Source organism: Alligator sinensis, unplaced genomic scaffold (assembly GCF_000455745.1).
Source record: "Alligator sinensis unplaced genomic scaffold, ASM45574v1 scaffold737_1, whole genome shotgun sequence".
In the NCBI taxonomy this organism is placed as follows: domain Eukaryota; kingdom Metazoa; phylum Chordata; order Crocodylia; family Alligatoridae; genus Alligator; species Alligator sinensis.
The window spans coordinates 3,704,845-3,716,132 of NW_005841930.1; the positions used below are offsets into that span (position 1 = coordinate 3,704,845).

An 11,288-nucleotide genomic window follows, 5' to 3' on the forward strand; every position below is an offset into this window, starting at 1 on the left:
GCGGGAGCCTGTCCAGGGCGGGGGGGGGAGCTGCCAGAGAACCAAGCAGCCCCTGAGCTGCAGGGGGCCTCCGTCCTTCCCACCATGGTGGCAGCATCCCCCAGGGCTACCCAGGGAGGCTGCTAGTGGGCCGGGTGCTGCCCCAGCTCAGAGACAACACCCAGACAGATTTAACTCTTCCCTGAGCCTGCCAGAGCTTCCAGCACCTGGTAAACTGTCCCTGCCACCTTCCCACCACCTGGGACCACCTGGGAATGGGCTGGCTTGCTCCTGGGGCAGCATGGGGAGGCAGCAGTAGGATGGTTGAGTGTGCTGGCAGCTGGAGAAGGTGGTGGGGATGGTACTCAGGGCACTGGAAGCCCACTGAGCCTGAGCTTCCCCAAGCCCACCCAGACTTCCAGTGCCCCGGGCACCATCCCTGCCATATTCTCTGGCCACCACTACATCCAGGCCCCTTTCTGCCACCTCCCCACACTGCCCCAGGAGCAAGCCAGCCAATTCCTGGGTGGTCCCAGGGGGTAGGAAGGCAGCGGTGGTGCTGGAAGCCCCAGCAGGCTTAGGGAACAGTTGGATCCAGCTGGGTGCTGCCTCCAAGCTGGTGCAGCATCCGGCCCACTAGCAACCTGCCCTGGTGGCCTTGGGGGGTGCTGCCACTGCAGAGGGAAGGACAGGGTCCCCCCAAAGCTCAGGGGCCGCTTAGCCCACTGGCAGTTCGCCCCCTAGCCATGAACAGGTTCCGCTGGGAAAAAAAAGGATCAGGCCCCTCGCTGCTTCTGCCTGCTGAAGGCAGAAGTGGCAAGGAGCCAATGCTTTTTTTCAGTGGAGCCTGCCCACCTCTCTCATGGCTGGGAGGGGAGCTGACAGCTGCATTGTTGCAATTTGCAAAGTTGCAAACTAAACTACATCCGGATGTAGTCTAGTTTGCAATGATGCAAAATCATTTAAACCCCACCAAAAGTCTTGCACGTGTACATTGTGATGCCATTAAGCCACACACAGTGACATTTTTGTCACATGTATATGTTAACAACGTCATGTATACAAGTGCCCCAGGGCTCCCTGGCAGCTCTCCACTGGGTGTGCTATCAAGGAGCCAGTCACTCTTCCTCCCTCTCCCTTGTGAGGGAGCGCTACTTGTAACTGTACTGGTGGTAGACACAAAACAGAGAGGGTCCTCTTTGAAAGCATTACTGCTTTGTAGCATGTTCAGCAGCTGTGTAATGCTACAACAGCTGTATGGCTGTACACAAATTGAACAGCTGTACACTCATTTTTTGTAGCACTATAAGGGCATATTTAATGCTACAAATATAGTGCCTGTCCATGACCTGAATGTCCATTCCCTGTTACTATGGGTGTGGTATTCCATATTTCTGCTGGCCAGGATGAAGTAAGGGAGCCAGCGGTCACCACTATGAGCTGTAGTTGATGCTCCATTAGCTCCCATTCTTGAAGCCAAACAGGTGGGACACAAAATGGATGGATGCACATAATAACCTAACTATTCCACAATTGTCGTGGTTCAGAAATGTCCAAAAATACACTGCCTTAGATTTCCAGGTAGAATGGTCACCTTCTAGGTGCTTAAGTGTTGTGACTCACACCAGGTCTGGTAGTGAGCACTCAGGCCAGCATGTGTGGCACTGGATGAGTGGTGGGGGAGTGCTTGCACCCATGGTTTGATAGCTTTTTGAGGAGGAGATCTATATAGGCTTATTGTCTATTGTAACAAAAATTGCCTATGAATCATCTTTTGGGTTCTTTTCTGTCTTTTTAGATATGAAGCCTTGGTACCTGGCAATACTGGGTATGCTGTGGCATATCGAGATAAACTGTATATTTTTGAAAGTGAAGAAAAACTTCAGAAGTTTATGAGGTAAAGTTATTAATTTTATTTTAACTTTGAATTATTGAATATACTTTGTATCTTGAAAGCATTTAGTTTCTGTCTTTCTAGGCTACCAGAAAAATACTGGAATCTGAAGCTTCCACACAAACTCCCTCCCATAAAGGAGCCGGTTCTACTTACTGCTCTTCCCTTGACTGGATACCTTGAACAGGCTAGTTTCTGCTTCTATCGTTTATAGTGAAATTAAAAAATAAGATAATATAGTTCATAACATACCAGATAGTTTTTATATATTTTAATTATCATATTAAACTCTCATTAATAAAGGTAAGATTAATTAAGTAAACATCATGGGAATAGTTATGGGAGGAAACAAAGGTGGCTTAAAAATGGTAGCTATTTGAAGCTACTCAAGTATCTGTGATCTTAATTGTGAGAGAAATTAATAGGCAGAATGTAGGGCAGCCAAAGGTGTATGAATAAACTGTAGGGCTATATGATAAAACGTATCCTGTCCCAAGGCTCCTCAGTTTATTTTATGACTGCGCAATTTATTTCAGAACTGTTAATACCACATATGTAGTATTTAGGGATATTTGCTTTATAAATGAACAGAACAAATGGGCAAGATCCTAGTCCACCTATTTGGCATATAACTGGTGTTTAGGCATTTAAATGTCAGAGATCCTATTGCACTGTGCTTGAAACCCTGAGAAACCATCAGCATAAAAAGTGGGTGGGTCCTCTCCAGCCTTATGTCTAGGTTACAAGAAACAGTAAGGAAAACACAAAGGTATGTTACAAAAGTAACAGTTTTTCAGGAGTTTGTGCAAGATGGAATAGGACCAGGTTATGTCATTTATATGCCTAGATGCCATTTAGATATTTAGTGAATTAAACAGGATCTAGCCCAATTATAAGACTATGACCATAATATCTATCTGCTAATCCATCTTCCTATCCACTAGTTTATCTTGGGGCAGCAAAAAAAGTGATTTAAAATTTGACCTTTTACTAACGTGCTTCTAATGCTTTATGCCAGCCATTAACGGTCACCAAAGGACAAAAATACCACCATAGATAGATGGCAGACAAGGTTCTTTGAGTGAAACTGATATCTTTTATTAGACTGACTTAAATAGTTGGAAAACAATTTTTAAGCAAGCTTTTGGGTTCAAAAACCTTTTGTCAGGCTGAGGAAGTTTCAGCAGTTGGTGTGTGCTTTTCCTGGATTGAAAGAGGGGTGGTACAGGGGTGTACAACCTACACCCCTGTACCATAGATAGACATAATAAAGAGACTTTTTAGGTATTGTTGGTATGTATTAGCTGTATTATTACAGCACCTTAGGTCACAGTAATAGACCAACACCCCATTGTTGTAGGCATTGTACAAACACAAAACAAAAAGCCTCCAAAAGCTTGCCTCCGTTTCCAAGCTACAGTGATAAGCTAAGCGATACTACAAGGAAGCTAAGTGATACTACAAATCACATTTTCCCTGAGCCACTAGAAACTACATTCCTTACACAAATACATTCCTGTCAGTGCTAGTTAAGGTTATGACCAGATGATGGTAATGGAAATGAAGCAGCCACTGCACACTAGATCTGGCCAAGTGCGTTTATACGCATGTGTATGCATATGCATTCATATAAAACTTGTATGATCTTTCTACTAGTACGCAGTTTGCCACTGAAAAGTATTATTGAAAGAAATACTAACCATGCACTATTTTTCTTATTAATGTGTCCATATTTGTTATGGTTGAGTCAGTTACTACTGTACTCCCATTCAACTCAGTGACAAAACTCCCATTGATGTAGATACTCAGATACCACATTATGTCAAAGCTTAACTAGATATACTTTAGTGATGGCAGGATTAATGTTTTAAGTCATATTGTATCCAAGCTGGTTAATGGTCCTCTCCAAAGTTTGTTTTATATCTTTAGGGGGTAACAACTGCTCTGATAAAAGCTCTGAATGAAGTAGGCTGCTTCAAGCCAAAGTTTCCATTCCTAAGTGTAAAAAAAACTGCTCTGCTGTTTGTGGCTTACCATTTAAAAGGTATGTGAAAATATGTATTATTATAATAATAAGTATTGAAGAAATGTATTCAGTAGATTTATAGAACAGTTTTAGGTAAAAGTGCCATCCCTGACCATCTGGATTTCCTGGATTGCTTAAAGTATGGTGCTGCTGCCACTAAAGCAGTGATTCCCAAAGGGTGTGCCACAAGTGTGATGGAGGTGTGCAGCAAGAGCCCCTATGTGAGGAGGTAAATGGTTTCCTCCCCTGTCCAGCACCCTGCACCTGCCCCAGCTGCTTCTGTGGGGACTGCTGCTACACTACAGCCTTTCCCCACCCTTCTTTGACCCCAGGCATGAGGGAGACCCACAGTGTGTGGCTAGAGGGAAGCATGGGGGAGACCCTGCAGCCTGCCCCAGCCCCTTGCCTACAGCGGGGGAAGCAGGGGTTGAGAGGGACAGGCAGCAGGGGCACAAGTTGCCAGCGGTGGCAGTCAGTGGAGGGGCAAATAGCTGGGGGCATGAGTGAGAGGGCAGGCACAGGCATGAGGGGGCAAAGGATGGGGGCCTGGCATCTACCCTCCCAAATGCTACTTTCCCTGCCACAGCAACTGCAGAGAAGGAAGGGGGATGAATATAAGACAACCCGCCAATAACTGGATTCTATATATGGAAAATTATATGAAATTTACTGTATTCCATGTATAGAATCTAATTATTGGAGTGTCATCTTAAATTTGAAGTCATCTTGGACTCAGGTAAATATGGTGTGTTTGTATATGTATATATATTACACACACACACACACACACACACACACACACACACACACACACACACACACACACTCTTCAGGCCTAGGAGGCAAGAGTAAAGTGGGCCACCAATTTTAATCCAGAAACAAATGTGCCCCAGGTATCTGGGAAACACTGCACTAGCTCTATGCCAGTTTTGCTATGTTAGCAGAATGGTGTGTGGCACCAGGAGTTTTTTATGCCGGTATGGCTACATCACCTCCATGAGTGGCATTACCTATGCCAGCAGAAGCCCTCTTCTGTCAGCACAGGGTTTTTGCCAGTGTAGTTATTTCAGCTGGGTTTTCATGCCCCCAGACCAATATAGCTGTCAGCAAAACTTTTCAATGTAGCTCAGATCTCTGTCTTATGAAGTCATAAACATGTTTTTAAAAATACAATATATAATGACTTATATAAGTATAACACATCTTTGGCAAATACACAGTGCACCAAGACAGAAGAGGAATTACATTAGTAAATGCAATAATAGGCAATCTACAAAGATATCATGAGAATCAACTGTCACTGAAGTTGTCTCTACACTAGGGAAAATACCCGTACAGTACTAACATATTTTAAAGTAAAAAAGTGAAACTGCCTTTAAGCTAGCTTGGGAACCAGAACTATTTTTAAAATTGGTCAAAATCAGTATAATGAAGTCTGCTGAAAGATCTAATAAAATCTCAGCCTGGTTACCTAAGCAATGCTCATGCCAAATATAACAACAAGGTCCAAATACTTTGAAAAAACATATAAATGAAACAGACTGTAGATTAACATACAGCACTAGTAGCTATTTAAGCCAGCTCTATACTGTGGTCTCAGGTACTGGTCCACTTAATTTATATATGAACGTGAGGCAAAAGCTGCACTGATATATTTCTGGGAATGAACAGAGGTCAAATATCTATCCTGATTTAAGTAGATCTTTAGCAATCTTTAGCTTAGCAAAGCTTTGTTCACCAGACTGCTTGTTTGTGATGTTACTGATGAAGATTTCAACTAGAAAGGGTTACTGTACAATTAGTATGCTACTGATTTTGTAGTTCTATGTCATTCTTATTTAATCTACATTCTCAGATCACCTTGCTTTCCTAGTAGATGGTTATGTAACATCATTAATAAAAGGCTTGACCTTTTTATTATTAATAAAAGGCTTGACCACTTAAGCTTGACCTTTAAGAAACTGAAGAGATACAGGTTAATAGAGTAAAACTTCTTGTGAAGTTGACAAAGGTAAGACTTCTAACCTCCCTAGAGGGGGTATGACCAAACTTTGTCTCAAATGTTCATTATGTTGGGTTATTATTGGTTTCTTCATTGCTTCTAGATAGTCAGAGCACAACAGTACCTTAAAGAAATTTTAATTATATACAGGCAGCCCAGAGAGTGCAGGGTTTTGGGGATTTTAATATCATCCTAGTTTCTGACCAAGTTGTGGCTTCAATACAGATTTTGAAAGCAGTTCAGCACCATACCAGTGCAATGCCCTGCCATGTCAGTATTGTTGTGTCATACTAGGAGTGCTTTGTAGGTTAGTGTACTAACATACCTATACCATTAAAGTGCTCTTTGTGTAGACATGGTCTTAGCCTCCTGATGCAAAGACAAACAGCTTGACTCTGCACTGGAATTCTATAGATTGCACCAGCAGTTCAGATGAATGCTTTTTTTTATTAAAACCAAAAGTCATTCAACAGTTATACAGATAATTTTAAGGGTATAGGTCAATACTAAATATCATCTTGTATTACTGTTCTATTTACTATATAGGATCATAGACTCATAGGAAAGTATGGCTAGAAGGGACCTCATGAGGTCATCTAGTCCAGCCCCTTGCTCAAAGCAGGATCATTCCTGACTAAACCATCCCAGCTAAGCATCTGTCTGTCCTGCTTGTGAAAATTTCCAGGGATGAACATTTCAGTTTCACTAGTAATTGGTGCTAATGCTTCACGACCCTCCTAGCGAGAAAGTTCTTCCTAATCTCTAACCTAAATTTCCTCTGCTGCAGCCTGAAGCCACTGTTCATAGCCTTACCCCCTACAGCCACAGAGAAAAGTTTATTTCCATTCTCTTTAAAAATGCCCTTCAGGTATTTGAAGACTTATCAAATCCCCACTTCAGTCTTTTCTTCTCCTGACTAAATAATCTTACTTATATCAGTCTTTCATCCTAAATCTTGCTTCCCAGGCCTCTAATAGTTTTTTGTCACTCTTGGGTGGATTCTTCCCAGTCTGTCCACATCCTTCTTGAAGTATGGGGCCCAAAGCTGGACACAGTACTCCAGGTGAGGCCTCTCTAGTGCTGAACAGATTAGAATAATCACTTCCCTAGATTTGCAAGCAAGTTTCCTGTTGTTACAACTCAGTATACTGTTAGGTTTTTTGTAATAAGAGCACGCTGTTGGCTCATATTAAGTTTATAGGATCATAGGAAAGTAGGGCTGGAAGGGACCTCAAAGGACATCTAGTCCAGGCCTCTGCTCAAGACAGGATCATCCCTAACTAAACTATCTCAGCCAAGTGTCCGTCTAACCTGCTTTTGAAAACTTCCAAGGATGGGGATTCCATAGTTTTGCTAGGTAACTGGTTGCTTGACAGCCCTTATAGTCAGAAAGTTCCTCCTAATCTCCAACCTAAATTTCCCCTGCTGAATCCTGAGGCCATTGCTCCTAGTCATGACCCCTATAGTCACAGAGAAAAGCCCATCGCCATCTTCTCTATAATCACCCTTCTTCAGACATTTAAAGATTGTTATCAAGTCCCCTCTCAATCTTTTCCAGACTAAATAACCATAGTTCTTTCAGCCTTTGCTCATAAACAGGGATCTACCAAAATCGATGTGGCAGATGGGTGACTTTGTGGGCTGATCGCAGCGCTGGCCATTTTTGTGGGCATATCATGGCAAGCCCCATCGTTGATTGGCTGAGGGCTGCCTTTCATGTGGCTCCACCGCTCACTGCTGATTGGCGGGGAGGGCTAGTCGTCATGTGGCCCCTTCCCTCTAACAATGCACAAAAGGCAAACCTCTCAGCCAATCAGTGGTGGAGAGGTTGGCTGTCATCTTAGCTGCTCCCCTTTGTGCCAGCAGCTTCCTCCCCACTGGGGAGCCAGCATTTTTAGTATTTTTTTTTCCTGGCAATTCCATGCAAAATCGTGGAAACCACCATTTTTCATAGTTTCCATGAATATCACAATTTGAGCAGGTCCCTGTTCATAGGTCTTGCCTCCCAGGCCTCTAATCATTTCTGTTGGTCTCATGGTCCACTGTAACCTCCAGGTCCTTCTTTGCAGTAGTGCAACCTAGCTTATCATTCCCTGGTCTGTATTTGACCGTGCAATTCCATTCCAAATGTAGGACTTTGCACTTTTCCTTATTGAATTTCATCTGATTGACTGCAGACTATTTCTCCTGTTTATTCAAGTCATTCTGGATCCTTGCTCCATCACTCTCTGCAATTCTGCCCAACTCGGTATCATCTACACATTTGCTGAGTGCACACTCAAGTCCATCATCCAAATCACCAATATAGATATTAATATATTAATGTACATATTAATATCAGTATTTGTTAAGTGTAAACAACCATAAGCATTTGCTTACTTACAACTACAGTAGTGAAGGGGGGAATCTGGCTCTTCAGTACTCACTGGGTCTAGCAGTTTCAGCACCTCTCCATATTGCTTTTAGTCTTCTAGTTTCCAGTTACATCACTTCAAAGGCACTTATCTTCCAGAAACTGGTCAGAACCAACTTGAACTTTGGTGCTGAGCCCTGTCTTTTCAAAACACAGTCACATTTTTTATGGTTCTATGATTGCAGATTCAAGCCTCATAATCCCTGTCTATCTTCTTCAAGGACATCTCACCTCCTTTTATCTAGTGCATTCGGTCCCTTTACTTTTATCCCTTTACTTATTCTTGTTGGGTATTTTAAGAACTGATGCCCCCTGAGGGCTCAAAAATCAGCTTCCTTTCTTTTTCCACCTTTCCTAGCACATCTAACTCTAACAAGCTTCATAAATTGATTAGCACTTACCCTTTTTTCTTACCTTTTTGTATTTGCTCCATTTTTTTCAGAAGTGTTATTCCATGCTTGTATCTACTACATAACTAATATAACACTATTCACTATATACATTGTATTAGATCCCAAATAATCCTAACTGTTTTAACTAGGTATTAATCCCACGATCCTAGCCATCCAGCTACCTCAAGCATCTCTTGATTATCTTGAAGAATGTGCATCTTAAAAACTGTGCATCTTGGATATAGATAGATCTGATATCCTGAGATCAAATGTCAGATTTGAAGATGCAGAGTGTTCTAATGAAAAGTCAAGGGTCTGGCCTTGGAAATATGCTATGAGATGGAACCCATGAGCTTCAAAATCCATTTAATGCCTTCCTACTCACTTGGAGAGTCTCCTGGCTGTCATCCCAGGATCAGAATTACCTTTAGTTTTACAGACATTTTCTCTATAATCTTTCAGTCCTATAATATGCCTTCTAACATTTTTTGCGTGAATTACCTCAGAAAGAAAGATTTCAGAGTTGGTAAAATCTTCAATGTTGCATCATCTATGACAACTAAATATTTTTTTATAATCCCCAGATGCTTCTTAATGCTACGTTTCGTTATCCGTATCTCAGGAAATCTTTCTACCCATATTGCATTCAGACCATTATCAATCAAAGAAGAAACTGGGTGCTAAACTGGACTTGTGGCATCTCTCAGATATACCAATCCACAGAACCATTCTCCTAAAATGGCTACGCCCACATATTTCCAAATCCTCCCTAGTCATGCAGATGAAGTCCTGATAAATTTTTTAAGCTTTTTAGGGATCTGATAAAGTAGGTCCAGAGATTAAAATTTTCATCAGGGGCGTCAAAGCTACAGCCTGCAGGCTACATACATCCCACAGAGCCCATCATTCACCCCTGGTTCTGCCTCTAGGTCTTGAGTTGTGCCACGCAGTGTCTACACGTGTTTTACTGCATATTAGACTAATTTAATGCACAGTAAAGCATCACCATCTACACGTGCACTGCAATTTGTGCACAGTACATTAATTTACTCCAGTGTTTAGTCCTGTCAGACAGATACCATCCTATGCCGCAGTAAATTACTGCGCTTAAACATACATGTAGACAGTGACATCAGGATTAGTTTACTGCAGCTGAAATGGAGCCAGAGTCCCATTAATTCCATGTGTAGATGCACCCAGAATGCACCAACCAGCCCTGCATTCAGGGCCTGGGATGCACAATGCGTGTAGCAGCTGCCCCAGCTGGTTCAGCACACATGCTATGCATGCAGGGCCAGTCTGGGACCCCACATCATGCTGGACCCAGCGCTTGCAGTGCCTGCTCTGTCTGGAAGGGGACTGTTCTGTGTGCGGTGCCAGCTTTGACTGGTCTGGGGCAAGCACCATGTTCAGGTCCTGGATCAGCTGAAGCAGGCACAACAGACCGCATCTAGCATGCAGTGGGGGAGGGTTATCTGTCGGCCTGATCTGACCCACAGAGCCAGCTCTGTACCGCTCATCTGGGCTGGGGCACCAGATGAGTTTGTTGCCTTTACTCTACATAAATTGTAGCAGTTTTCTGAATAGAAAAACCTCAGCTGCTAGAGGAGAAATAAAGAGGAGCCGTGTAGTTTTTGAACATGCTTTCAGGAATGTGAGCTGAGCCACCTCTCTTCTGACCATGTATCCTTCTGGTAGGTAGGTGCTTTGTGCAGTGGCCCCTTGTAAAGTTTTCCCAAAATGTGTTGCTCTGAAAACCAACATGCATGTTTTTCTTCTTTGTTCTTTAGCCTCATTAGTTCACAGGTAGTAGGAGATGCTAGGTCTCAAGTTGTTTTGTGATAATTTTCTTTTAAGACCAGTCCACCATTCTCGTCTCGTTAGAAAGTCAGAATAAGGCAGAAATAGCTCACTAATTATGTAGGATGTACTTATATATCATGATGGCAGTGAGTTTAAACAACAGAAACATGAGATGATTTACTGTAATATGTTGCTTACTTTTTTGCAGCCTATAACCCCAGCAGCTCTGAATACATCCGAAAGAAGTACAAGACCAAACTAGAGCAGTTCATGGATTACTGCAAACTCCTCCCCTATTTGGGAACCAAAATGACTCGCAAATACAAAGAGCCTCAGCACAGACCCTTTGGTTTCGATTACAAATTGGAGACTTTCCTCGCTCTTAAAACAGCGGACCCTGCTTGTATTTAGTTTGCCTGGGACAAACCTGAAATAGCCCCGCGCTCTTGCTGAACCCAGAAGGGGGTGTGTGTTGTGTGTGAACACTGTGAGAGACCTACTTCAACTAACGGCGCGGGCTCGTCCCTGCAGCCGTCGCACCGAGGCCGCTGCCCCGGAAAGGCAAAGCGGCCCGCGGTGACACAAGGCCTCTTCACGCGCGCGGGATGTTTCAGCTTCAAAATAAACGATAATAAATCACAACCGCGCGGACGAGCGTTTGGCACCACGGCCTCCGGCCGCCGCCTAAGTGGGCGGGAGGCGCCGGGAACCCGTAGCCTGGCGCGGGGGGCGGGGTCGGCGCGCGCAGCGCGATGACGCAGCACGTGGCGCGCCCGGCC

General features: G+C 43.4%; 1 protein-coding gene across 1 annotated transcript in view; it reads left to right on the plus strand.

Moving 5' to 3' along the window:
* AK9 (adenylate kinase 9) overlaps positions 1-11,016 on the plus strand; it is a 191,359-nt gene extending 180,343 nt beyond the window's left edge. Inside the window, exons 35-38 of the mRNA XM_025198858.1 lie at positions 1,778-1,876; positions 1,958-2,060; positions 3,803-3,917; positions 10,718-11,016. Coding sequence (XP_025054643.1) covers positions 1,778-1,876; positions 1,958-2,060; positions 3,803-3,917; positions 10,718-10,920 — 520 coding nt within the window. The 3' untranslated portion in view covers positions 10,921-11,016. The remainder of the gene's footprint in view (positions 1-1,777; positions 1,877-1,957; positions 2,061-3,802; positions 3,918-10,717) is intronic.
* The last annotated feature ends 272 nt before the right edge of the window (positions 11,017-11,288 follow it).